General features: G+C 44.0%; 2 protein-coding genes across 3 annotated transcripts in view; both read right to left on the reverse strand.

Annotated features, from left to right (window-relative positions):
* NSUN4 (NOP2/Sun RNA methyltransferase 4) overlaps positions 1–18,872 on the reverse strand; it is a 36,035-nt gene extending 17,163 nt beyond the window's left edge. For both annotated transcript variants that reach the window (XM_082365345.1, XM_082365344.1), the window contains exons 1-4: positions 18,717–18,872; positions 14,444–14,787; positions 9,511–9,665; positions 6,305–6,465 (exon numbers count right to left, since the gene is read on the reverse strand). In XM_082365345.1, coding sequence (XP_082221471.1) covers positions 6,305–6,465; positions 9,511–9,665; positions 14,444–14,787; positions 18,717–18,809 — 753 coding nt within the window. In that variant the 5' untranslated portion in view covers positions 18,810–18,872. The remainder of the gene's footprint in view (positions 1–6,304; positions 6,466–9,510; positions 9,666–14,443; positions 14,788–18,716) is intronic.
* On the reverse strand, positions 14,800–17,893 carry LOC309615262 (sperm head and tail associated protein-like). Its single transcript, XM_082364659.1, has one exon. The coding sequence runs from the start codon at positions 17,586–17,588 to the stop codon at positions 15,645–15,647; it is 1,944 nt and encodes a 647-aa protein (XP_082220785.1). The 5' UTR covers positions 17,589–17,893; the 3' UTR covers positions 14,800–15,644.
* Positions 18,873–22,618: the final 3,746 nt, after the last annotated feature.

Raw genomic sequence — 22,618 nt, forward strand, 5'->3', positions numbered from 1 at the left:
ATTACTAATACCAGGAGACAAAACCAAATGACCAAAAACCAAGAGAAAAAACAGATCACAGAAGCTGACCCATGAGATCCAAATATTAGAATTATCATAGTATTTGAAAAAATCATGCATATGTTCAAGAAGTTAGATGAAAAGACATAAAATTTTATCATTTCTAATTTCTATAGAACTAGAATTTTTTTTTAAATAATCAGCTGGAAATTCTAAAACTGGAAAATATAATAACTGAAATCAAGAACTCAATAGTTGCAGTGAGAATATAAGTTACTGCAGCCACTATGGAAAACAGTATGGTGGTTCCTCAAAAAATTAAAAATAGAACTATCATATAATCCAGAAATTCTACTTCTAGGTATTTATCTGAAGAAAACAAAAACTCTACTTTGAAAAGCTATCTGCACCCCCACGATCACTGCAGCATTATTTACAGTAGCCAAGACATGGAAACAACCTAAGTGCCCATCAACAGATGAATGGATAAAGAAAATGTGGAATATATATACAACTGAATATTATTGAGCCATAAAAGAGAAGGAAATTCTTCCATTTGAGACAATATGGATGGACCTTGAGGGCATTATGCTAAGTGAAATAAGTCAGACAGAGAAAGACAAATACTGTATGATCTCACTTATATGCAAAATGTAAAAGAAAGAAAGAACTAGTAGATACAGAGAACAGAGTAGTGGTTACCTGAGGCAGGGAGTGGAGGGTGGGCGCAATGGGTGAAGGTGATTAAAAGGTACAAACTTCCAGTTATAAAAGAAATAAGTCCTGGGGATATAATGTACAACATGATGACTATAGTTAGCAATACTGTATTATATATTGAAAGTTGCTAAGAGAGTAGATTTTTAAAGTTCTCAGAAGTTCCCTGGTGGCCTATTGGTTAGGATTCCGAGCTTTCACTGCTGTAGCCCAGGTTCAGTCCCTGGTCAGGGAACTGAGATCCCACAAGCTGCGTGGTGCAGCCAGAAAAAAAGGTTCTCATGATAAGAAAAAAATTTGTGGGACTTCCCTGGTGGTCCAGTGGTTATGACTCCGCACTTCCATTGCAGGGGGCACGGGTTCGATCCCTGGTCAGGGAACTAAGATCCCACATGCCGCATGGCAGCCAAAAAAAAAAGAAAAAAAATTGTTAACTATGTGTGGTGATAGATGTTAATTAGCTAAACTTATTGTGATAATCATCTCACAATATATACATATATCAAATAATTATGTTGTACACCTAAAACTAATACAATATTAATATATATGTCAATTATTTCTCAATTTTTAAAAAGACCTCAACAGATGTATTTAACAGCTTATTAGACACAGGTAAGAAAGGACTGGTGAATCAGTTCAAACATGACATCCAGATTGAATCATGATGGAAAAAAGGAGAGAAATATAGGAAAGAATGTAAAAGGTGTCCAAACTCATTAGTCATCAGTGAAACAAAAATTAACATCACAATGCAAATACCATTACACACCCACCAAAATGGCTAAAATGAGGAAAAAATAGTGTATATATACACACACACACACACACACACACACACACACATACATACACACACACACAGCATGCAGGACGCAGGATATTAGTTCCCCACCGCAGATCAAACCCGTGCCCCCTGCAGTGGAAGCACAGAGTCTTAACCACTGGACCACCAGGGAAGTCCCAAAATAGTATGTTGATAAGATTGTGGAACACCAGGAATTTTCATGCACTGTAGGTAGGAATGTAAACTCGCACAATCACTTGGAAAACTTTGACAGTACTGACTAAAACTGAACATATACATACTCTATGATTCAGAAATTCAACAGAAATGTGTACATAGTGCAACAAAACACATTTACAGGAATGTTCGCAGCAGTGTTGTTTGTAATAGCCCCAAACTGGAAGTGACCCAAATGTCTATTACGAATAGAATGGACTATAAATTCTGTATATACACCATAATATATAATACAGCAACAACAATGAATAAACCACTGCCAGGGTCAACAACATGGATGAATCTCACAAACATAATGAGAGAAAAAAGTCAGACAACAGTACATACTATATGATTACATTTATATGAAGTACATCCATGGTTTTATAAGTCAGAATAGTGATCACCTCTAGGAAGACAGAAAGGGGCATAAGAGAGTTTCTGGGATGCTGGTAGTATCATAGTTCTTGAAAGGATAGTAATAATATATTTCACTATAAGATCATTCTTTAAGCAGCAAATTGATGATTTGATCACTTCTGTGTTATACTCCAACAGAAAAATTATTGGAAAATTATGAAAGGTGATAAAAATGGCCACAAAATTTAAAGGGAAACAAGCCTCCTTGAGCAAGCGTTAGCAGAAGCAACCACCAGTAGAATTAAACCCCCAAAGAATTTTCATATTGAAATTATCTAATGTAGAACTAAAATATAAACCTTCCTGGGACTTCCCTGGTGGCACAGTGGTTAGGAATCTGCCTGCCAATGCAGGGGACATGGGTTCGAACCCTGATCTGGGAAGATCCCACATGCCACGGAGCAACTGAGCTCGTGCACCACAACTACTGAGCCTGTGCTCTAGAGCTCGTGAGCCACAACTACTGAAGCCCATGTGCCTAGAGCCCATGCTCCGCAACAAGAGAAGCCACCGCAATGAGAGGTCCGTGCACCGCAAACGAGAGTAGCCCCCACTCGCCCCAACTAGAGAAAGCTCGTGCACAGCAACGAAGACCCAATGCAGCCAAAAATAAATAAATAATTAATTTATATATATATATATATATATATATATATATATATATATATATAAACCTTCCTAAATAAAGTAAGTAAAACAAACACAGTAAATAATCTGACAGAGCCGAAACCGAATATATCAGTGACAACTGTTTTAAAAGAATAAAATTTACAGATTGGTTCACAAAGCAAAACCCAACTCCATGCAGTATATAAGAGACATATCTAAAAGGAAGTGATTCAACAAGGCTAAAAATAAAGAGATGGGTAAAGGTATAACTGCAACACCTATAAAAAGAAAGCTGTGAGTGGGGAGGCAGGTAGGTATTTTGCCATGAAAATGCAGAGCTCTGGCACTCCAGCTGATGGCCAGGTAGAGTTGGGGGAGAGATAGAGTTACCAAGAGTGTATGGAGCCCTGAGATAGTATTCTTCTTTGCATCTAAAGTGCTTCACCCTTGCCTAACACGTAGTATGTGTTACTATGTTATAGTATGCACAACTATTTGTTCAACAAATAAATTAACAAAGACATCTTCAGGACATTAAAGCTGTTTTCAAATGTTTGAAGCACTTTCATGTGAAATGGGAGGCAGCTCATTGTTCTAAAAGGCATAGCTAGGACCGATGAATGGAAATAATAAACATAATAAGGATTGTGATGACAATATTATTAAATGCTTTCTATATACCAGGAGCTATGCTAAATGCATTCTTATTTAATCTTCACCTATGGGATAGGCACTACTATTATCCTTATTTTACAGATGAAGAAACTAAAGCTTAAACTGAAAGGTTAACTTGCCCAAACTTCTCTGGCTGATAAGTGATAGAGCCAGGACTCCGATCCAAGCAGTCTGACTCTAGAATCCCTGTACTCAACCATATACCATAAAATCTACACATTTTAATTCAATAAGAGGAAGAATTTTCTAACAGCAGAGGTGTTCAACCACCAAACCTCAGTGAGCCCCTGTCAATGAAAGTGTGAAAGCACAGGCTGAATAACGATGATAGTTACTACCTGCCTAATCTTCACGGCCAGATGATGTACTAAGCACTTTCCCTGGATATGCTCATTATGAATCCTCATAATAATCTTACATAGCAGTATTTCCTATTTTACAAATGAAGAGGCTGAAGTTCAGCGAGATCAAGCAGCTTTCCCAAAGTAGGTAAGTGGCAACCTTGTGATACAGAAACAAGTTAGGCCGACAGCAGAGGTCATGCTCTCTCCAATCTGCTGCCCCCATACCAAAAAAGCTGAATAGGGGATTCCTACACAGGTGGGAAGCAGGTCTCTCAAGGTATCCAAGATTCTATAAGCCTTGGTCTTTCTTTCAATTTTTTAGAGTGGCTGAGGCAAGATGGCAAGAACTGGACAGATTGGACAAATGTGTCAGATGACAACACAGAGACAATAGCTACATATTTTTTACATTTTTAGAAGTATATGTTTTAAGTAAATGTTTTTAGAATGTGCCAATTAAAAGAAAATACAAATAACTTAAAAATATGAAATGAGGGTCTTCCGTGGTGGCGCAGTGGTTAAGAATCCGCCTGCCAATGCAGGGGACACGAGTTCGAGCCCTGATCCGGGAAGATCCCACATGCCGCAGAGCAACTAAGCCCACGCGCTACAACTACTGAGCCTGCACTCTAGAGCTCACGAGCCACAACTACTGAAGCCCATGTGCCTAGAGCCCGTGCCCCGCAACAAGAGAAGCCACCACAATAAGAAGCCTGCACACCACAACCAAGAGTAGCCCCCACTCGCCACAACTAGAGAAAAACCTGCGCACAGCAACAAAGACTCAATGCAGCCAAAAATAAATAAAATAAAATAAATAAATTTTTAAAATTAAAAAAAATATATGAAATGACTTTCAACTTCATTCATAACAGAATGCAAATTAGATGCTTCAGTTTGGCAAAAACCAAAAAGTTGGACAACATCAGTGGTGGCAGGATATGAGGAAACAGTACTCTTATTCATTGCCAGTAGAAATGAAACTGATTTGGCCTCCATAGGGAGTGATTTAGTAACCTCTGTCAATATCCTAAGTACATATAAACTGTTATACAGCAATTATACTCCAAAAACAAAAACAAAAGCTTGAACTTCAAGGCACATTATTAAATTAAAAAAAATACAAAGTTCAGAATAGTAAACATAATATACTATCATTCCTTTTTTTTTTTTAAACATTTTTATTGGAGTATAATTGCTTTACAATGTTGTGTTAGTTTCTGCTGTATAACAAAGTGAATCAGCTATATGTATACATATATCCCCATATCCCCTCCCTCTTGTATCTCCCTCCCACACTCCCTATCCCACCCCTCCATGTGGTCACAAAGCACGGAGCTGATCTCCCTGTGCGATGCAGCTGCTTCCCACTAGCTATCTATTTTACACTTGGTGGTGTATATATGCCAATGCTACTCTCTCACTCAGTCCCAGCTTACCCTTCCCCCTTCTTGTGTCCTCAAGTCCATTCTCTACGTCTGCGTCTTTATTGCTGTCTTGCCCCTAGGTTCATCAGACCATTTTTTTATTTTCAGATTTCAGATATATGTGTTAGCATACGGTATTTGTTTTTCTCTAGCGAAAGGTATGTTTTTCTCTTTCTGACTTACTTCTCTCTGTATGACAGACTCTAGGTCCATCCACCTCACTACAAATAACTCAATTTCGTTTCTTTTTATGACTGAGTAATATTCCATTGTATATATGTGCCACATCTTCTTTATCCATTCATCTGTCAATGGACACTTAGGTTGCTTCCATGTCCTGGCTATTGTAAATAGAGCTGCAATGAACATTATGGTACATGACTCTTTCTGAATTATGGTTTTCTCAGGGTATATGTCCAGCAGTGGGATTGCTGGGTCATATGGTAGTTCTATTTTTAGTTTTTTAAGGAACCTCCATACTGTTCTCCATAGTGGCTGCATCAATTTACAGTTCCACCAACAGTGTGGGAGCGTTCCCTTTTCTCCACACCCTCTCCAGCATTTATTGTTTGTAGATTTAAAATACACATTTATATTTGTATATACACAAAGAAAATATTTTAAGAGGATACAGTAGAAAATATAGACAATAGTCATCTATAGGGAGAGGAAGTAGATGGCTGTGAGACAGGAGTAAGAGGGAAACATACTTTTCCCTGGATACCATGCTGTGCCTTCTGCATTTTGTACCATGTACTGTATTAATATTCAAAAATAAATGAGATAATTCATATTAATTTAATGAGGGTTACTGTATAACCAAGTGAGTTGCAAAATAAAATAAGCCTAATAATTTTTTTTCCAGTCAGACAAGTTCAAACTCTTTTTGCTAACTGCCTCTAATGAAGATAGTAGCCAGTTATCTAAACTGAATTAACAATTCTACAGATGGCTGTTTTCACCAAATCATCCATGGAGAGTTGGCCAGGTCCACAGTCAGCCGTACATCCTCAAATATATATGGCTAGATCTTACCCCCTCAGGGCCTAGAGCCAGGATGGGGATGCCAGATTTGGCTAGCTGGATGTCCCAGGTCAGGAATCACTCACCCGGTCATAGATGTCCCCCTCCAGTTCTCCCCACTTCCTGCCATCCCATGATGTGACTCGAACTCGATTCCTATCCCTGACATCTTGAGGCACATAGCTGTGAAGGACCTTCTGTAGTCTGCCTGCTCGTGAAGTGGAGAGATCATTGGCAGCGAGATTGCCTGTGGGAGCATAAATTTTAGGATTGTTTTTTCTACTTCTGTAAAAAATGCCATTGGAATCTTGACAGGGATTGCACTGAATCTATAGACGTTTTGGGTAGTATGAACATCTTATGCCCGCAGGAATAAAGCAACTTCAGAGGCCACAGCAAAAGAAAACATCCCACCAGCAATGGTGCTAATGGAGAGTCAGACCAATTCTCAGGCATAGCCAATCAATGCAGACCCCAGGGGCAGGGTCAGGTGGAGGAGAAACATTTACTACATGCACACCACAGTACTAGACACTCTGGAGTGGGGGCTGCAAAGGCAAACACCGACATAGGCCAGAAAGGTTATGTAAATAAATAAAGCAGACCAGGTTAAAACATTTATTTCTAAAGAAATACATTCTCTCCCACTTTTCTTGAAATATGTGTCTCTCTTCATCTTTGGTAGATACTACACATTATTTACCCAAAATTTATTCTCCTCTTATTCCTTAGTAATAGAACTCCAATTTTATTTGAGGGAGGGGGAAGCAATATTCCCCAAAAGACTACATTTCCCAGCCTCCTTTGACAACTAAGTAAGACTCAATGACTAAGTTTTGGTCAATGAGTTGTAGGCAAAATTATTGTGTGGGACTTCCGGGAAAACGTTTAAAAGGAGCTGATACAATCAGGAGATGTGTCCCTTTTGTCCAGTCTTTTCTTCCTGCCTGGAATTTGAATGTGATGACTGGAGTTCCAGCAGTCATGAGGACCATGAGGCAATCCTGGGGATGGAAGCCAGCAATAAAATAGGTTGCAAAAAAGAAAGAAGAAGCCCAAGTCCCCTGATAATTGTGGGGTCTCCATACCAGCCCTGGACTGCCTATATCCCAGCTCTCTTATGTAAGAGAGAAATAAACATTTCTTCTTTAAGCCGGTTAGTTGAGTTTTCTATTGTATATGACCAAACCTAATCCTAAATGATTCATCATCTTCCTTTCATTTTCCCTTTTGTGATAGACATGAGTTCAAGAAATATCTCACTTTGCTCTTGGCTCTACTATAAGAAATACTATTACTGCAAGCTTAATGATAAATGGCAATTGACACCTGGCCTCAGAGTCAAGGAGTGAAAGGGAGCAGTGGGCACTGTGGTGAAGAACTAGAGAATACATACCTTATCCAATGGTGAACCAGCTTAGTCTTCCCACAAAGAAATATGTCCCAATTTTTGAGGGCATTCAAAGAAGTCAAAATTGGATTCTCTGCTCAAGAGGAATTTGCAGCAGGATATCAACTGAGAAAAGAAAAGCTGGGTTCCACTTCTGCCTCTACCTCCAACTCATGTAAAAGATTCAAGTTATTTAATCTCTCTAGAGCTCAATTTCCCCCTCCATAAAATATGAGGGCTGGTCCCTTCTTACCCTGTAATTCCTATCTCCTTGGGCTCACAGAGCCACTTGAGTGAGGAGCTGGGATAAGGGTGAGGTGTTGGTAATTCAGCATACCTTAGAAAAGCAACTCTCAGTTACTTCTCCTTGGCCCTTCTTCCTCTTCTGAGTTCCAGTCCCTCCTCATCCAAGTAACCCTACCTTATCCATTCCCCCTTCTGATGGATTCTCACAGCACTCAGTCAGATTAACACAGCCCAGTACACAGGCTGGGCTCCCTTGAATTGGACCCATTAAACCATATCAACATTTCTTCTCCATTCTCTCTGGACTGCCAGAAGCTAGTGATCAAATGTGGTACCTCTCTGAATCACCTGTAGGACCTACCTTGAGGCTGGAAGCTAACTCAAACTGTGCAAGTTGGCTAATGAGAACTAGAAAAGAAGGATCCAGGCCCAACAAAAAGGCTAGGGCATATGGCAAGTTAAGCCTGGCTGAGCTCCAGGATCAGTGTGAAAAATAGAGCCCCCTTGTGGATATTTCTCAAGATAAAAATACTGCCTATTTAAGGCAGGATGTCGGCCAACGGATGGCTGAAGTGAACACTTACAATGTACAAGGCCCAGCCTGGCCTATACTACTGAGTAAGACTTGGGCCTGTCCTCAAGGAATTTATAGTCTTGAGGAGGAAGAAGATGCATACCCAGTAAAGCTCTGATGCAAGGCTAATGTGCTAGCAGTTGCAAAGGTGATGCCCATGGTGTGGGAGCACAGGAGACAGAGGCAGCACTTCTCAACTGGCCAGCAGAGATCATGAGGGAAGATTTCCAGGAGGTGGCACACTTGAGCTGAGGCCGGAAAGCTTAAAGGGCGTTGACAGGCCAGCTGTGATAAAGTGGGGGTATTCCAGAGAGAATCCATAACATGGCAAAGTTGGAGGCTTATTCAGGCAACAGAGAGTAGCAGGTTTTGGCAGAAACACACAAAGCCTGGGGCAGAATGACACAGTAAAGCTATAACGGGGGACTTCCCTGGTGGCGCAGTGGTTAAGAATCCACCTGCCAATGCAGGGGACATGGGTTCGAGCCCTGGTCCAGGAAGATTCCACATGCCTGGAGCAACTAAGCTTGTGCACCACAACTACTGAGCCTGCGCTCTAGAGCCTGTGAGTCACAACTACTGAAGCCCGCGCACCTAGAGCCTGTGCTCCACAACAAGAGAAGCCACTGCAGTGAGAAGCCCACTCACCGCAACTAGAGAAAGCCCGCGCGCAGCAACAAAGACCCAACACAGCCAAAAATAAATAAATTTATTAAAAAATGAAAATAAAGCTATAACAGGCTGCTGCAGCCAGATCTTATCACTTTAGATGGCAGGCTAAGGAAATGGAACTTAATCTTAGACACAAAGTAAACAGATGCAGAGGGATGAAAGTGTCATGTGGTAGATTAATCAGGGCTCTGTGTTAATCTGCCTTCAGAGACCTTGCTCTGCTCAGCAGTCTTCCCTGGCCAACTAACGGAGAAAGAGAGAAAATCATTGCGAACAGAAAAAACACACCAGCTTAGCAAGCAAGCACTATCCTACCTGTGACCCGGACCAGAAGCCCATCATATTTAGTGTGCCCTTGACTGGGTGAGGTCGGGAGCCCTCCCTGCCAAGACACCAGCCCTCTGACTTACGGCAACAGCCAGTCTGAAGCAATGCTAGTGTCTTTCCCCCAGGGGCGGCACACAGGTCAAGCACAGTGTCACCAGGCTGCAGGCCGAGGGCCAGGACAGGCAGCAGGGAGGCAGCATCCATCAGGTAGTAATCCATGACACCCAGGCTGCCAAGCCTAGAAGAGAGGAGACCACCTTAGAGTCAAATTCCAAGTCAGGAGACCCACTGAAAGTCAAGGTCACAAGTCCATGCCCTCAGGGGCTACTGAGCTCTACTCAGCAAAAACTCATTTCTCAGACCCACACTCAGTTGTGTACTTACTCACTCTTCATCTACATAGCAACCAGAGCAGCCTTTTAAAACATAGATCAACTCACTCTATTTCAGCCACACCAGCCATCTTGCTATTCCTTAATTAAGCCATGCATACTCCTGTCTCAGGCTTTTGTAGTTGTTGTGCTTTCTGCCTACAACACTCTTCCTCCAAATATCCCTCATTTGCTTCCTCACTTCTTTCAGGTCCTCCTCAAAAGTTACCTCATCAAAGAGGCACTGGCATACCCTGACTACTCCATCTAAAAGTAGCAGCCCCCTACTCCCATCTATCTATCTTGCATTCTTTTTCTTTAAAGTATTTATTATTCACTTTATATGTATAGGTTTGTGTGTATTTTACCCCTTCTCTCTCTCCCTATTAGAACGAAGGTAGGGACTTTGTCTTGCTTTGTTCATTATAACATCCCCAACACCTGAAACAGTGAATGGCATGTAGTAGGAACTCAGTTTTATTAGGTTACATATTGAGATACAAAGTGCTTTGTGGGTTCAGAAAAGAGTGCCATCCACTGTGCCTGTCAGAGTCAGAGTTACCTGAGTTAGATCTGATGAAGGAATGGGTCTTCATTCAGTTAAAAAAAAAAAGGGAAGAGGAGCATTCCAAGCAGAAGTAAAAAGAAAAAGCAAAGGCACAGATGAATGCAAACTCATACCTTCTTTCAGACACAGTGAGAAATCTGGTGTGTTAGAAATACAAGGTACATGAGATTGAAGTTGGAAAGCAGACAGAGGCCAAGGCTGTAAAAGGTCTTAAACCTTATGCTAAGGAGTTTGGACTATAACCTGTAGGCAGTTACCAAAAGTTTTTAAAGAAAATGACATGATTGGCTAGTTAGAGTTTTAGAAAGCTAGGTGGGCTACAAAGAACAAATTAGAAACAGAGACACCAGTGGGAAAGCTGTTACAAGAGTCCAAATGAGAGGGGCTTCCCTGGTGGCGCAGTGGTTGAGAATCCGCCTGCCAGTGCAGGGAACACGGGTTCGATCCCTGGTCTGTGAAGATCCCACATGCCACGGAGCAACTAAGCTCGTGCGCCACAACTACTGAGACTGTGCTCTAGAGCCCGTGAGCCACAACTACTGAACCCACATGCTGCAACTAATGAAGCCCACGCGCCTAGAGCCCATGCTCTGCAGCAAGAGAAGCCACCGCAATGAGAAGCCCGCGCACTGCAATGAAGAGTAGCCCCCGCTTGCCGCAATTAGAGAAAGCCCGCGCGCAGCAACACAGACCCAACACAGCCAAAATAAATAAATAAAATAAATTAATTAATTAAAAAAAAAAAAGAGTCCAAATGAGAGCTAATAAGGCATGGAGAGAGGCAGCACCCATGTGGGTAGAGAGAGAGGGACAACAGACAGGTTGTTGTCACAGAAGGCCTTCTCACTCCCAACCCACTTGTCATAAGGGCAACTGTGGTGCAGCCATTCAGCCTGAGACACGGTTCAGCACGGACAGCTTTTGGCGACAGCCTCAAGGAGGCAGAAACTTGGTCCTTGCTGACCTGACAGGAAGGCTCTGGAAGAAAGATGTGACAAGATATAAGACAGAGCACCACTGAGAATCAGCTACAAGACCTAAAATCCCCAGTCTTGAGGTCACAACACCTCTGGCGTTCACAAATGGGCTCAGGCCGTGATAGGATATTTTCAAAGTCAAATCACACTTTGTGCCGCAACTACTGAGCCTACACACCACAACTACTGAAGCCCGTGCGCCTAGAGCCTGTGCTCCGCGACAAGAGAAGCCACCGCAATAAGCCCGCGCACCACAAAGAAGAGTAGCCCCTGCTCGCCGCAACTAGAGAAAGCCTGCGCGCAGCAACAAAGACCCAACACAGCCAAAAATAAATAAATAAAAAATAAATAAACTAAAAAAAAAAAAAAACAGGCAGCACAACAATTTCTCAATTTCAGAAGGTTCCTGGACTCCCTAAATACATCCTTGAACTCCCAAGAGATTAAGATCCCCTTGATTTACAGGGAGCCCATCAAGACAAGAAGGAAAAAAACTTAAACATAGAGGGCTGCTTCCCCCACTACTCTCCGGGTGTCCTCAGGCAACTTAGGAAACCACATGGGTCTTACTCTATGGATCTGCCTAAAGCCAGTGCCTCCAAATTGGTCTCTAATCCTGCTCCAATCTATGCCCTCCTCACAGTGACTAAAATGATCTTCCTGAAGCACAACCTTGATGGGAATAACATCGATAGTAAGAGATACTATTTATGAGTGCTATATTGCAGGTACTATACTAGGTGTTTAATACGCATCATTTCCTTTAATCCTCACCACAACCCTGTGAGGCAGGAGAACCCAGATTCTAGAGCCAGACTGCCTGGATCTCAAATCCAGCCCAGTTGCTCATCAGTTGTGTGACCTTCTGCAAGTTACTCAACTTCCCTGTGCCTCAGTTTCCTCATCTGTAATAACAGTACCTATCAGATAGGATTAGTGTAAGAATTAAAGGAAGTAATAGAAGACAAGTACTTAGAACAGTAGCTGGCACATAGTGAGCTATACTGTCAGCTATTACTACCATTACTTTCCAGATTACTTTCCTGATAAGGAAACCAAGGCTCAGTTATCCAATGCCACATGTCTAATAAGTGGTGAAGACAGGATCCAAACCTAGGTTTTCTTAACCACTGTACATTACCTTTCCTCTACTCAGAAACCCTCTTCAGTGGTTCTCTAGAACAGATGAACATATTGCAATTACAGCAATATGAATTAAAAGGCACATCTCTGAAGCTACCCAGCCCTGGTAATTCCAGCCATTTATAAGCAACCCTGGACCACCAGGAAAATCCCCTTCCCCGAACCTGCAAGCTCCTGACATTCAAGATTCCCACACATGGCCCCCATGTACTTTTCCAACCTCATCTCTTACTTCTCTTAAGCATACAGCCTTCCCTCAAACCTGCAGCTAGGACAATTGCAAAAGCCTCCTAATTTACAACCCCATTTCTAGCCTTGCCCCTCTCCAATCTATTTTCCACACAGCAGCCAGAATGATATTTTAAAAATTCAGATCTGATCATGTTATTCCCCAGCTTAAAACCTTTCATGGCTGGGTCTTCCCTGGATGTCCAGTGATTAAGACTCTGAGCTTCCGGGCTTCCCTGGTGGCGCAGTGGTTGAGAATCTGCCTGCCAATGCAGGGGACACGGGTTCGAGCCCTGGTCTGGGAAGATCTCACATGCCGCGGAGCAACTAGGCCCGTGAGCCACAACTACTGAGCCCACACGTCTGGAGCCTGTGCTCCGCAATAAGAGAGGCCGCGATAGTGAGAGGCCCACGCACCGCGATGAAGAGTGGCTCCCGCTTGCCGCAACTAGAGAAAGTCCTCACACAGAAACGAAGACCCAACACAGCCAAAAATAAATAAATAAATAAATATTAAAAAAAAAAAAAAAGACTCTGAGCTTCCACTGCAGGGAGCACAGATTCGACCCCTGGTCAGGAAACTAAGATCCTGCATGCCACATGGTGTGGCCAAAAACAAACAAAAAACCACCACCAACAAAACAAACAAACCTTTCATGGCTCCCTCTTCCTTTTAGAGAAAAAGTCCATGATCCCATAAGGCCTGTAAAACTTCAAAATCTGGCTCCAGTCCTCTTCTGTAGCCTCACATCACACTCCCATCCCCATTCCCATGCCACCAGCTTTAATTCCTACTCAGCTTTCAGGTCTTAGCTTAAATTTCACTTCCTCGGCATTAGATCTCCTAACTATAAGACTTCATAGCATCTTGTACTTTTTTTCTGTAGCACTTATCACAACCATAAATAGTTTTTCAACAGTTATCTCCCTCACTAGGCTGCAAGCTCCATGAGGACTTGTGCACTTAAGAGTGCCTAGCATTTGGTAGACAATAAATATTTGTTGAATGAATGAATCAGTCCTTCAAAGATCAATTCCCACCTCCTACAGCTAACACTGAGCTCTCCTTTTCTCAATTTAGCATTTTATTACAGAGTCTTTTTTCATTCAACTTCATATACATCTGAGCATTGGATAAGATGACTGGAAGGTCTCCTTTGCTTTACCCCAGTCTGGTCTGGTACTAACTTTGTGTCCCTAAGCAAGCCCCATTTCCTAGGCAAGTCCCACCTCTTATTTGGTATCATGAGGTTACTTGTCCTACTCACTTTGATGGGGGCAAGTGAGAAAGCAGTTGTAAATAACACACATTTTAACTGGAGAGGGTGCTCATGTAAAAAGGTTTTTAGTTTTTTTTTTTCTTACTTAGGAAGTAGAAGTGGGGCACTTAAGCAGGTTCAAAGTGCAGGTTCTGAGGTCAGCCTGCCTGGGTCTAAATACTAGCTTCACCACTTACCAGCTTCACCACTTACTATCTAAGGGACCTAAAGCAAGTAAGTACCTTAACTTCTCTGTACCTCAGTTTCCTCAAATGTAAAAGAAAAACAATAATATTACCCACCTCAGAGGGCTGTTGACAGAACAAAAGGAGATAATGCCCAGCATGTATAAGTACTCAGTAAATATAAGCAGTATTAAGATCCCTATTAAACAGGACAGGAGCTGCGTCTCTTCCTGTCTACTTCCAGCAGACACTCAGGACAGCCCCAGACACAACTCCAGATCCTACCTGGCAGGAGGGAAACGGCTGACATCCCCTCTGGCGAAAGTGAAGCATCGAAGGTTTGGACTGCAGGCCCAGGAGGCAGGGGGTGGAGCTGCAGTTTGGCCATTCTCAGGTTCTGGTTCCCCATGGAAGATAGCTTCATTCACGAAGTCCCTGGCACTCAGCTGCTCCAGCTCAGCACTCACACGATCCCAGGCAGCAAAGTTATTGACCAGTGCACCATACTTCTGCTCTGAGAGGAGACTGACCCGGATCGATGGCCAAAGATCCCCAAATTGCACACTGTAGGTCATGTCAAAATTCTGCAGAGCCAGTCGAGTGGCAGGAAATTTGGGCTCTGTGGCAGCCTAAAAGAACGAGAACAGGCCTATTGGTCTTCCAGTCTTGCCTCTATCCCCTACTGCCTGACCCCACCAGTACCTCAGAGCGCTGGGGCAAACGTGGATCCAGCTAGTGCCCACTCCTGTCTTTGCATTCTGTCTTTGCATCCTGCCTCTGCCTGCCAAAGAAGTGTGTGAGAGACAAGCAGTGGGGAACCAGCCTTTCTGTCTCAGTGTTGTGAAAGTAAGCTATAGCTCTCACAATAGCATGTGGGGGTCACCAATAAAGAGCGTACTCCTTTGAGGCCTTGGAGAGGACTCGAGAAGAGTCTACAGAAGGTTGGTAGAAACTATGTAGGCCCTGGGTGAAGCATCAAGCTTAAAAATAGAAGATGCTTTCTTTCTGAACAGTCCTTCCATTTTCTAAAGCACTTTCATGTCTCCTAGTTTAGGTGAGCACCACAAGAGATAGCGCAGTGGGACACAAAAAATATCAACCTTCTACATTTGATGGAGAGCTGAGGGTAACTTACCTAAGGTCATGCAGTGACTGACACCACAATGCTCAGAATCACAGGGCTGAGGGTCATTTTGGGAAAGTCCCCAGACTCCAGGAAGGTGGGATGAGGAGAGCTCACAGAAACCTTGAGGTGTGAACAAAAGTGGGGACTTACAGGATGACTGCTATGAGGGTAGCAGAGAGGGGCATGAGTCAGGCTTGAAGAGCACAGAAGTAGACTGAAAGGTAAAAAAGGCCTCAGCTGAGGAGGCCACAAGTTGGTCCTGGTTGCCACAGCTGGGATGCTTGCTATGGCTGGCAGCCCTGTTACTGTCTATGAATTTTGCTTTAGCCTGGATTTTTGGTCAGAACTCTTTCTCTGCCCTCATTTCTTGTTATGGTGGGGACTCTTGCTCCGACCTTGACTTCTGCTACGGTGGGGACTCTTGTTCTTGCCACGACTTTTGCCACGGCGAGGACTCTTGCTTCGGCTCCAACTTCTGTTATGGAGGGCACTCTTGATCGGGCCCTGACTTTTGCTGTGTTGGGTACTTTCGCTCTGGCCCTGACTTTCAAAAAGTTGAGGACTCTCACTCTGTTCCTGATTTATGCTTTGATGGGTACTATTGCTCCCACTCAGACTTCTACTAAGATGGAAACTCTTTCTTTGACTCCAATTTGTGCTAGGGCTATGGGTACTCTCACTCTGGCTCCAACTTGTGCTTTGGAGGGTGTTCTTGCTCTGGCTGTCACTACTCTGGCATTCACTAACAACAACAGTCGAACTACAGTTCGCATTAGTACTACAGCTGGAACTCTTGGATGAAGACAAAGGACAGCTGTAGGGGATCTGGGGAGACTCCTTGCGGCAGTCTCGAGAAGCCACAGAGTAGACATGGAGGCCACAGGGCCTAGTATCAAGATGGCCCCAGGCTCGGGGGGCAATGGGTAAATTTGGGGGGTCAAAGGGTGTTCTCAAAGGGATAAAAGAATAGATATGCGTAGAACAAGGAGGCGCCACAGGCTGGCGATGAGGTTGGGGTGGGCCCCTGGGAGTGCTATAGGTGCCACAGGGGGGCGCCACAGGCTGGTTATGACACTGAAGAGGACCTGCGGATTGATTGAGGGAACCAGAGAGTAGGCAGGGATCGCGGCGGGTGGGGGAAACCACAGAATATACATGGGTACTGCAGGGGGGTCCAATGGGGGGTCCTCGGGGGCTGGTCTGAGCATAACTATTGGGTAAGACAGGATCACAAGGAAGGTGAAGGGGAAGGGAAGTGGGGATAACTGTTTTGAGGGTTCTAGGGACCACAGTAGGTGCGGTAGTCCCTTGGGGAAGTTCTTTGGGGCAGGAATTTGAGCAAGTTTTGATGGATGTCACCATACAAGAAGGACCGGAGAGACCAGGAGGGCAGGAGGGAGGTGGAGGAGAGGTGCTGGCCTTAGGGGACATGGGCCGGTCAGGAGGAGTGTGCTGGGTGACCAGGGAGTGACATCTGTGAGGAGCACATGGCTGTTTTAACTCTGAGGATTTGGGAGACTTTGCTTGGGGGCAAACTGGGGTAGGGAGAGGGGGTTCCTTATAGCTTCTGCAGTGGGGTGCCTGGGGTGGAGACATAAACTGGTTGCCTGGAGGTGAAGGAAAGAAGGCAGAACAAGGACAGTGGGAGGACAGGGGAAGAGGTGGTTCCTGGGGACAGGGTGCACCAGAAATTGTAGTGCCTGGGGTTATGCAGAGATAAGAGCTCCCACCAGTCTCCCAAGAGTAAATGGACTCAAAGCAAGGCTTCCTGGAAACCTGGGACTGGGGCGAGCAAGGAGAGCCAGTACTCCCAGGGGGTAGGCGGATGGCACAGTAAGGGCTCCCAGGGGCAGGTATGCGGGCATCTGGGGGAAGATGGGAAGAGTGATAAGAGCCCTTCTGAGGTGAGCTGGGACAAGAAGATGTGCCTGCCTGAGAAGAAAGTGGGGAGCCACAGTAATTTTTCCCAAGAGGGGCGTCAAGCTGTGGTTTAGGTTCACAAGCGTCTAGATGCTTAACGTGGCCATGGTAAAAGCTGCCAGTGGGTGGGGAAGATGCTGGGGAAAGAGGAGGATCATTATAACTTCTCCCTGAGGACCAGGAAGAGAGCAGAGTGGAGGTCATGGGCCCAGTTTCCAAAACCCTGTGAGAAAGGGGTGGGGAAATTATAGGTCTAGTTTCCATGGGCCAGTGAGCATGAGGAGGTGAAATTATGAGGCCAGTTCCCAGGGGCCTATGAGTAACAGGAGGTGAAATCATGGGGCAAGTTCCCTGGGTCCCAGGAGTGATGGAAGGTGAAATCATGGGGCCAGTTTCCAAAGGCACATGAGTGAGGGGAGGGGAGGTCACCGGGTTGGTTACTGGGGCTGAAGGGTATCCACCACAGTAAGAGCCATAAGTGTGTTGGTCAATGTAAGGGCCTCGAGGACAGGGACATGGTGTTCTCAGGGGACTGATCCAGCTGAAATAAGGGCTCCGCGGACGGGCAGGGGGTGACGCCACAAGGCGGAACCGGTCAACACAAGGACTTGGAGAGGACGAACCCGAGAGGATAGGCTCCCGGCAGTAGGGCCTTCCTAGGAGTGGAGAACAGGGTTCGAAAGAACATCTTCCTGGGCGCAGGGGAGTCTGTGGGGGTGGGGAGAGGGGCGGTGGGGGCGGGGAGAGGGGCGGTGGGGGCGGGGAAGGAATCGCTCGGGGTAGGGAGGGGGGCTGGCCGGTTATGGAAGAAATTCCAGGGCTACAAGTGAGGCCAGAGAAAGGATCTCTGGATAAGTGGGGAGAGTCCATGGGGTGAGAGGAGTCGCTGCACCTTTTGCCTGGGTTTGGGGAAAGGCCGGGAGGGTGGCTACTGTAACTTCCGGGGCACCAGAGGCGGCTCGAGGCTGAGGAAGGGGTTGAATCCTTTCCCGGAGGGCAGCGGAAGGAGGGAAGGGGAAGTCGCTATGTCACCTTCCTAGGGGTGAGAGAGGCCGGGCTGGAAGGTTTAGGAGGAAAGGAGGAGAAGAGGTCATGCGGGGGGTGGGAGGGGAGAGGGAGGAGGAAAAAGGGGGAGGGGGGAGGGAGGAAGGGAAGTGGAAGGGTTAGTGTGGGCCCAGGGGAAGGTAACCAAGAGCCGGGAAACAAGAGGCGTGACAGAACTGAAAGGAGGACGGAGGTGATGACGTAACATAGAAGGGCGGAGTCTGGAGTCTGCAGACTTAAGAGGGAAAGCCGAAGACTTCTGACGAAATAAAAGGGCGGACAGAGGCGATGACGTAACAGATGTGAGCGGGAGGTGCCTAGTCACGCCCCCTGAGGGGCGGGGGAAAGGAGGCCCAAGGCGATCCAGAGGCGCGGGAGTAGCGAGCCTAACTGGGGGTGCGGGAAGTGGGAGGGCTGGAGAAGTTTCCCGAGGGGTGGTGGCGAGACACTGCTGCCACGGGACCTCACCCATTTCTTCTTATGTCGTTGTCTCCGCGGGACCGTCATGAAGTCCGCACGCTTCAGCATGTCGCGCACACCTTTCCCTACCAGCGCAGCCATGTCGGCGTGTGCTGCCGGGTAATTCCGACCGGAACCGCTAAGGGAGACGCGCAGGTTCCGGAGAGGTGGTGCGCCCCACTGCGGACGAAAAGGGGAGAGAGTTACGCCTCTTTCCTGGGGCTCCGCCCACCGATACGTCGCGGATGCAAACCCAGCCCAGCGTAGGGAGCTTTTGAGGGTCTGGAAAAGAAGAATTTTTCGCGGAGAGTGGTGGCTCCGTTTGGATGCTTGTACAGACTCTGTAAAGTCCCCTAAACCAGTTGGGGGATCAGGGAGGACTGGTAGCTGACAGTTGAGTACTGAAGGAGTTAGTTAGGCAAAATGGAGCGAGAAGAGCCTTCTAGGCAGAAGTACAGAGAGAGATCCTGAGGTAGAGAAAAACGAGGCTAGACTTCTAGGCAGAGGCGGTTTTATAGTGAAGCTAATTAAGCTTAAGTTTCAGGACCTGTCATTTGCACTGCCCTTTTCAAGGCTCGTACCTAATTTTTGTATTATTTTTCTTAAAGAGGGTCTCCCAAATTTTTTAAGCTTCCACAGAACTTGACTCCACCACAGGAGCCAGTGGAAAGGAGGGTCATGATCAGATAATTGTTTTTACAAATGAACATCTGATAGCCAGCGATGGGAGTAGGTGGGAGTAGGGCAGGGAGATCAGATGAGAGAAGACCATGGTCTGCATTAGTGTGGTGGCAGTGAAGATGGAGAGAAGAAGATGGATTCCCCTTACAGTTCAGAGAAAGAAGTACAGGACTTGTTGACTGATTGACCCTATCTACACTAGTATATACTACACTACCAGTCAATAGCTGTCCTCTTACCCTGCTTTTATTCTTCTGACTTATTATCACCTGATATGTATTTATTTTCTTATAGTGTGCTAAATAATAATTTTCAAAAGGTTAAAAACATAACTTATAAAAATATAAAATGAACACATGCCAAAGATTTTATTCATCATAATAAACTGCTTATCCATTATTATCCTAAATAATGAGGGAACCAGTGAGATGGTAAGACTTGTTCAAATGAGAATTTGAGTTTCAGAGATTTAGATTATGAGCCAAAGGAATGCTGAAATGAATTTGCTAATAGTTGCAAAAACATTAATATCCTATTAAGCAATAAACTATAATGTTGGGGATTATCTTTTACCAGAGAGAATTAAATTCCATCTCTACTGGACAAAAATTCATTTGCATTTCTATGGATAGGAATTATTTGCATTGCTCTCAGACAAGATTTGCATTGCCATCAGTTTTCTACAAGTTAACCTCTACCCCTACAAAGTTGTAAGATAGCCTAGTCAATGTAAAGTCAATCAAAGGTATACCCCAGCACTACAATAAAAGATCACCCAGTAATCCTCTTCTGCCCATTTACAAGTTCTGGACAATTTTTCTGGATTTGTCTCCCCTCACTAGGATGTAATATTTAAAGAGCAAGAATTTTGTTTGATTCATTGTTGAATTATCAGCACCTAGAACTGTGTATGATACATTGTTGGCTCTCAATAAATATTTATTGAATGAGGGAGTGAAAAATGAGAAAGAGATGTGAGTGTAAACAATTTCTTTGAGAAGTTTGTTACGGGGACCTAGCAGTTGTAAGGTGGAGGGAGGTACATGTATAGAGAAAGGCCTTTTTTAAAAAAAAAAGCTCAGGGTTTCCCTGGTGGCGCAGTGGTTAAGAATCCGCCTGCCAATGCAGGGGACACGGGTTTGAACCCTGGTCGGGGAAGATCCCACATGCCACGGAGCAACTAAGCCCATGCGCCACAACTACTGAAGCCCGCGCACCACAGCTACTCAAGCCACTTGCCTAGAGCCCGTGCTCCACAACAAGAGAAGCCACCACAACAAGAAGCCTGCGCACTGCAACAAAGAGTAGCCCCTGCTCACCGCAACTAAAGCCCGCGCACGGCAACAAAGACCCAATGCAGCCAAAAATAAATAAATGAAATAAATTTATAAGAAAATTAAAAAATAAAAATAAAAAGCTCATAGTAATAACCTATATGGGAAAAGAATCTGAAAAAGAATGGATATATGTATAACTAAATCAACTATAATATAAAATAAAAGTTAAATTTAAAAAAAAGACATTTAAATCCAGGTAAGGATCCAGTGAAGAAAGAGTCAATACACTAGAGAGGAGGTATCCCAGACACACCTGTTTTCAAAGGCTTACACCAAATATGGAGTGTCAGAACCACAGCCACAATCTCCCTGGGAAGGGCCCCTTCCCACTCCAAACCTCAGTTTACCCATCTAGAAATTGGGGGAACAAGGGAGAGAGGGTTGGACTAGATCAATGATTCTCAAATGTTTTGGTCTTGCGACCTCTTTAAAATCTTAAAAATTATTGAGAATTATTGAGATGTTTATTTTGTCTATCAATATTTACCAGCTTAGAAATTAAAACTGAGAAATTTTAAAAAATATTTATTCCTTAAAAATAACAATAATAAGCCCATTACATGCTAACATAAATATCTTTATGAAAAATAATTATATTTTCCTAAAAGAAATTTAGTCAGAAGAGTGGCATTGTTTTACAAATCTCTTGCAAATTAATGTCTGGCTTAATAAAGCTAGATTCTCAGATATTCTTCTTCAATGTGTTGTAATATGTTGTTCTAGTTGCAGTATATGTAGAAAATCCAGCCTCAGATACGTAGTTAGAAAAGAGAGGGGTATTTTTATAACCTTTATAGGTAACTGTGAATATTCTTTGATACTACACCAAAATTTGACAAGTGATAGTTTCCTTCAAGGTTAGTGGCAGTGTAGAATCTGAAATCATATCAAAGAACTTTTCATAGTCTGTTACATTAAGATCTGTTGGTCTATCATGCATAATTTTGTCAGATCTTACAGTGGTTATTTGGAAATTGTTGGTTCACTGAGTTATGCAGATCTTCCTTTTTTTTTTTTTTTTCTGGCTGCGTTGGGTCTTCGTTGCTGCATGTGGGCTTTCTCTAGTTGCAGCGAGCAGGGGCTACTCTTCGTTGTGGCTTCTCATTGCGGTGACTTCTCTTGTTGCGGAGCACCAGCTCTAGGCGAGCGGGTTTCAGTAGTTATGGTGCACAAGCTTTGTTGTTCCGCAGCAAGTGGGATCTTCCCAGACCAGGGATCGAACCCATGTTCCCTGTATTGGCTGGCGGATTCTCAATCACTGTGCCACCAGGGAAGTCCTGGATCTTCCTAATGTTTTCACATTCATTATACAATATATATTTTTTAAAAATCACATTTGTTAATGTCACTACTGATCTCATCAGAAAAGACTTTAAATGTTAGGCAGCTTTTAAACTCACAGTGGCGCATACAAGTTTTTCAAAATCCTAATTTTTCATTGAAAACGCAGATTTTATCTTTGGCAACAAATACTGTCAATTGTTTTCCTTGAAGTGGCAAGCTTACTTTGTTTACTTTTCAGGAAAATGCTAGCATATTAAAATACAATTGATTTTTGTCAACAGATCTTGTATCTTGAAACCTTGTTAAATGCAATTTTGTTTTGGTAACTTTTTTTGAAACCTTTTCAGATTTTCTGTGCACAAAGTCGTGTCTTTTATGAGGTCACTTTTACTTCTTTTTTCAGATCTGTATACCTTTTTTTTCCTTTGTCTTACTCCACTGGTTACAACTTACAGTACACTGTTGAACACAAGTAGCAGTAGTAGACAAGACATCTTACCTTGCTTCCATTCTTAGGGGGAATGCATTCAGTATTTCACCATTATACGTGATGTTAGCTGTAGTGGTTTCTATTTGTTTGTTTTAATATTTATTTGGCTCTGCCAGGTC

This window comes from Balaenoptera borealis (genome assembly GCF_965194805.1).
Source record: "Balaenoptera borealis genome assembly, chromosome: 1".
Classification (NCBI taxonomy): domain Eukaryota; kingdom Metazoa; phylum Chordata; class Mammalia; order Artiodactyla; family Balaenopteridae; genus Balaenoptera; species Balaenoptera borealis.

Bases quoted from the DNA above. Each gene is read 5' to 3' on its own strand.
- LOC309615262 (XM_082364659.1), bottom strand. From the start codon at position 17,588: ATGATTTCACCTTCCATCACTCCTGGGACCCAGGGAACTTGCCCCATG.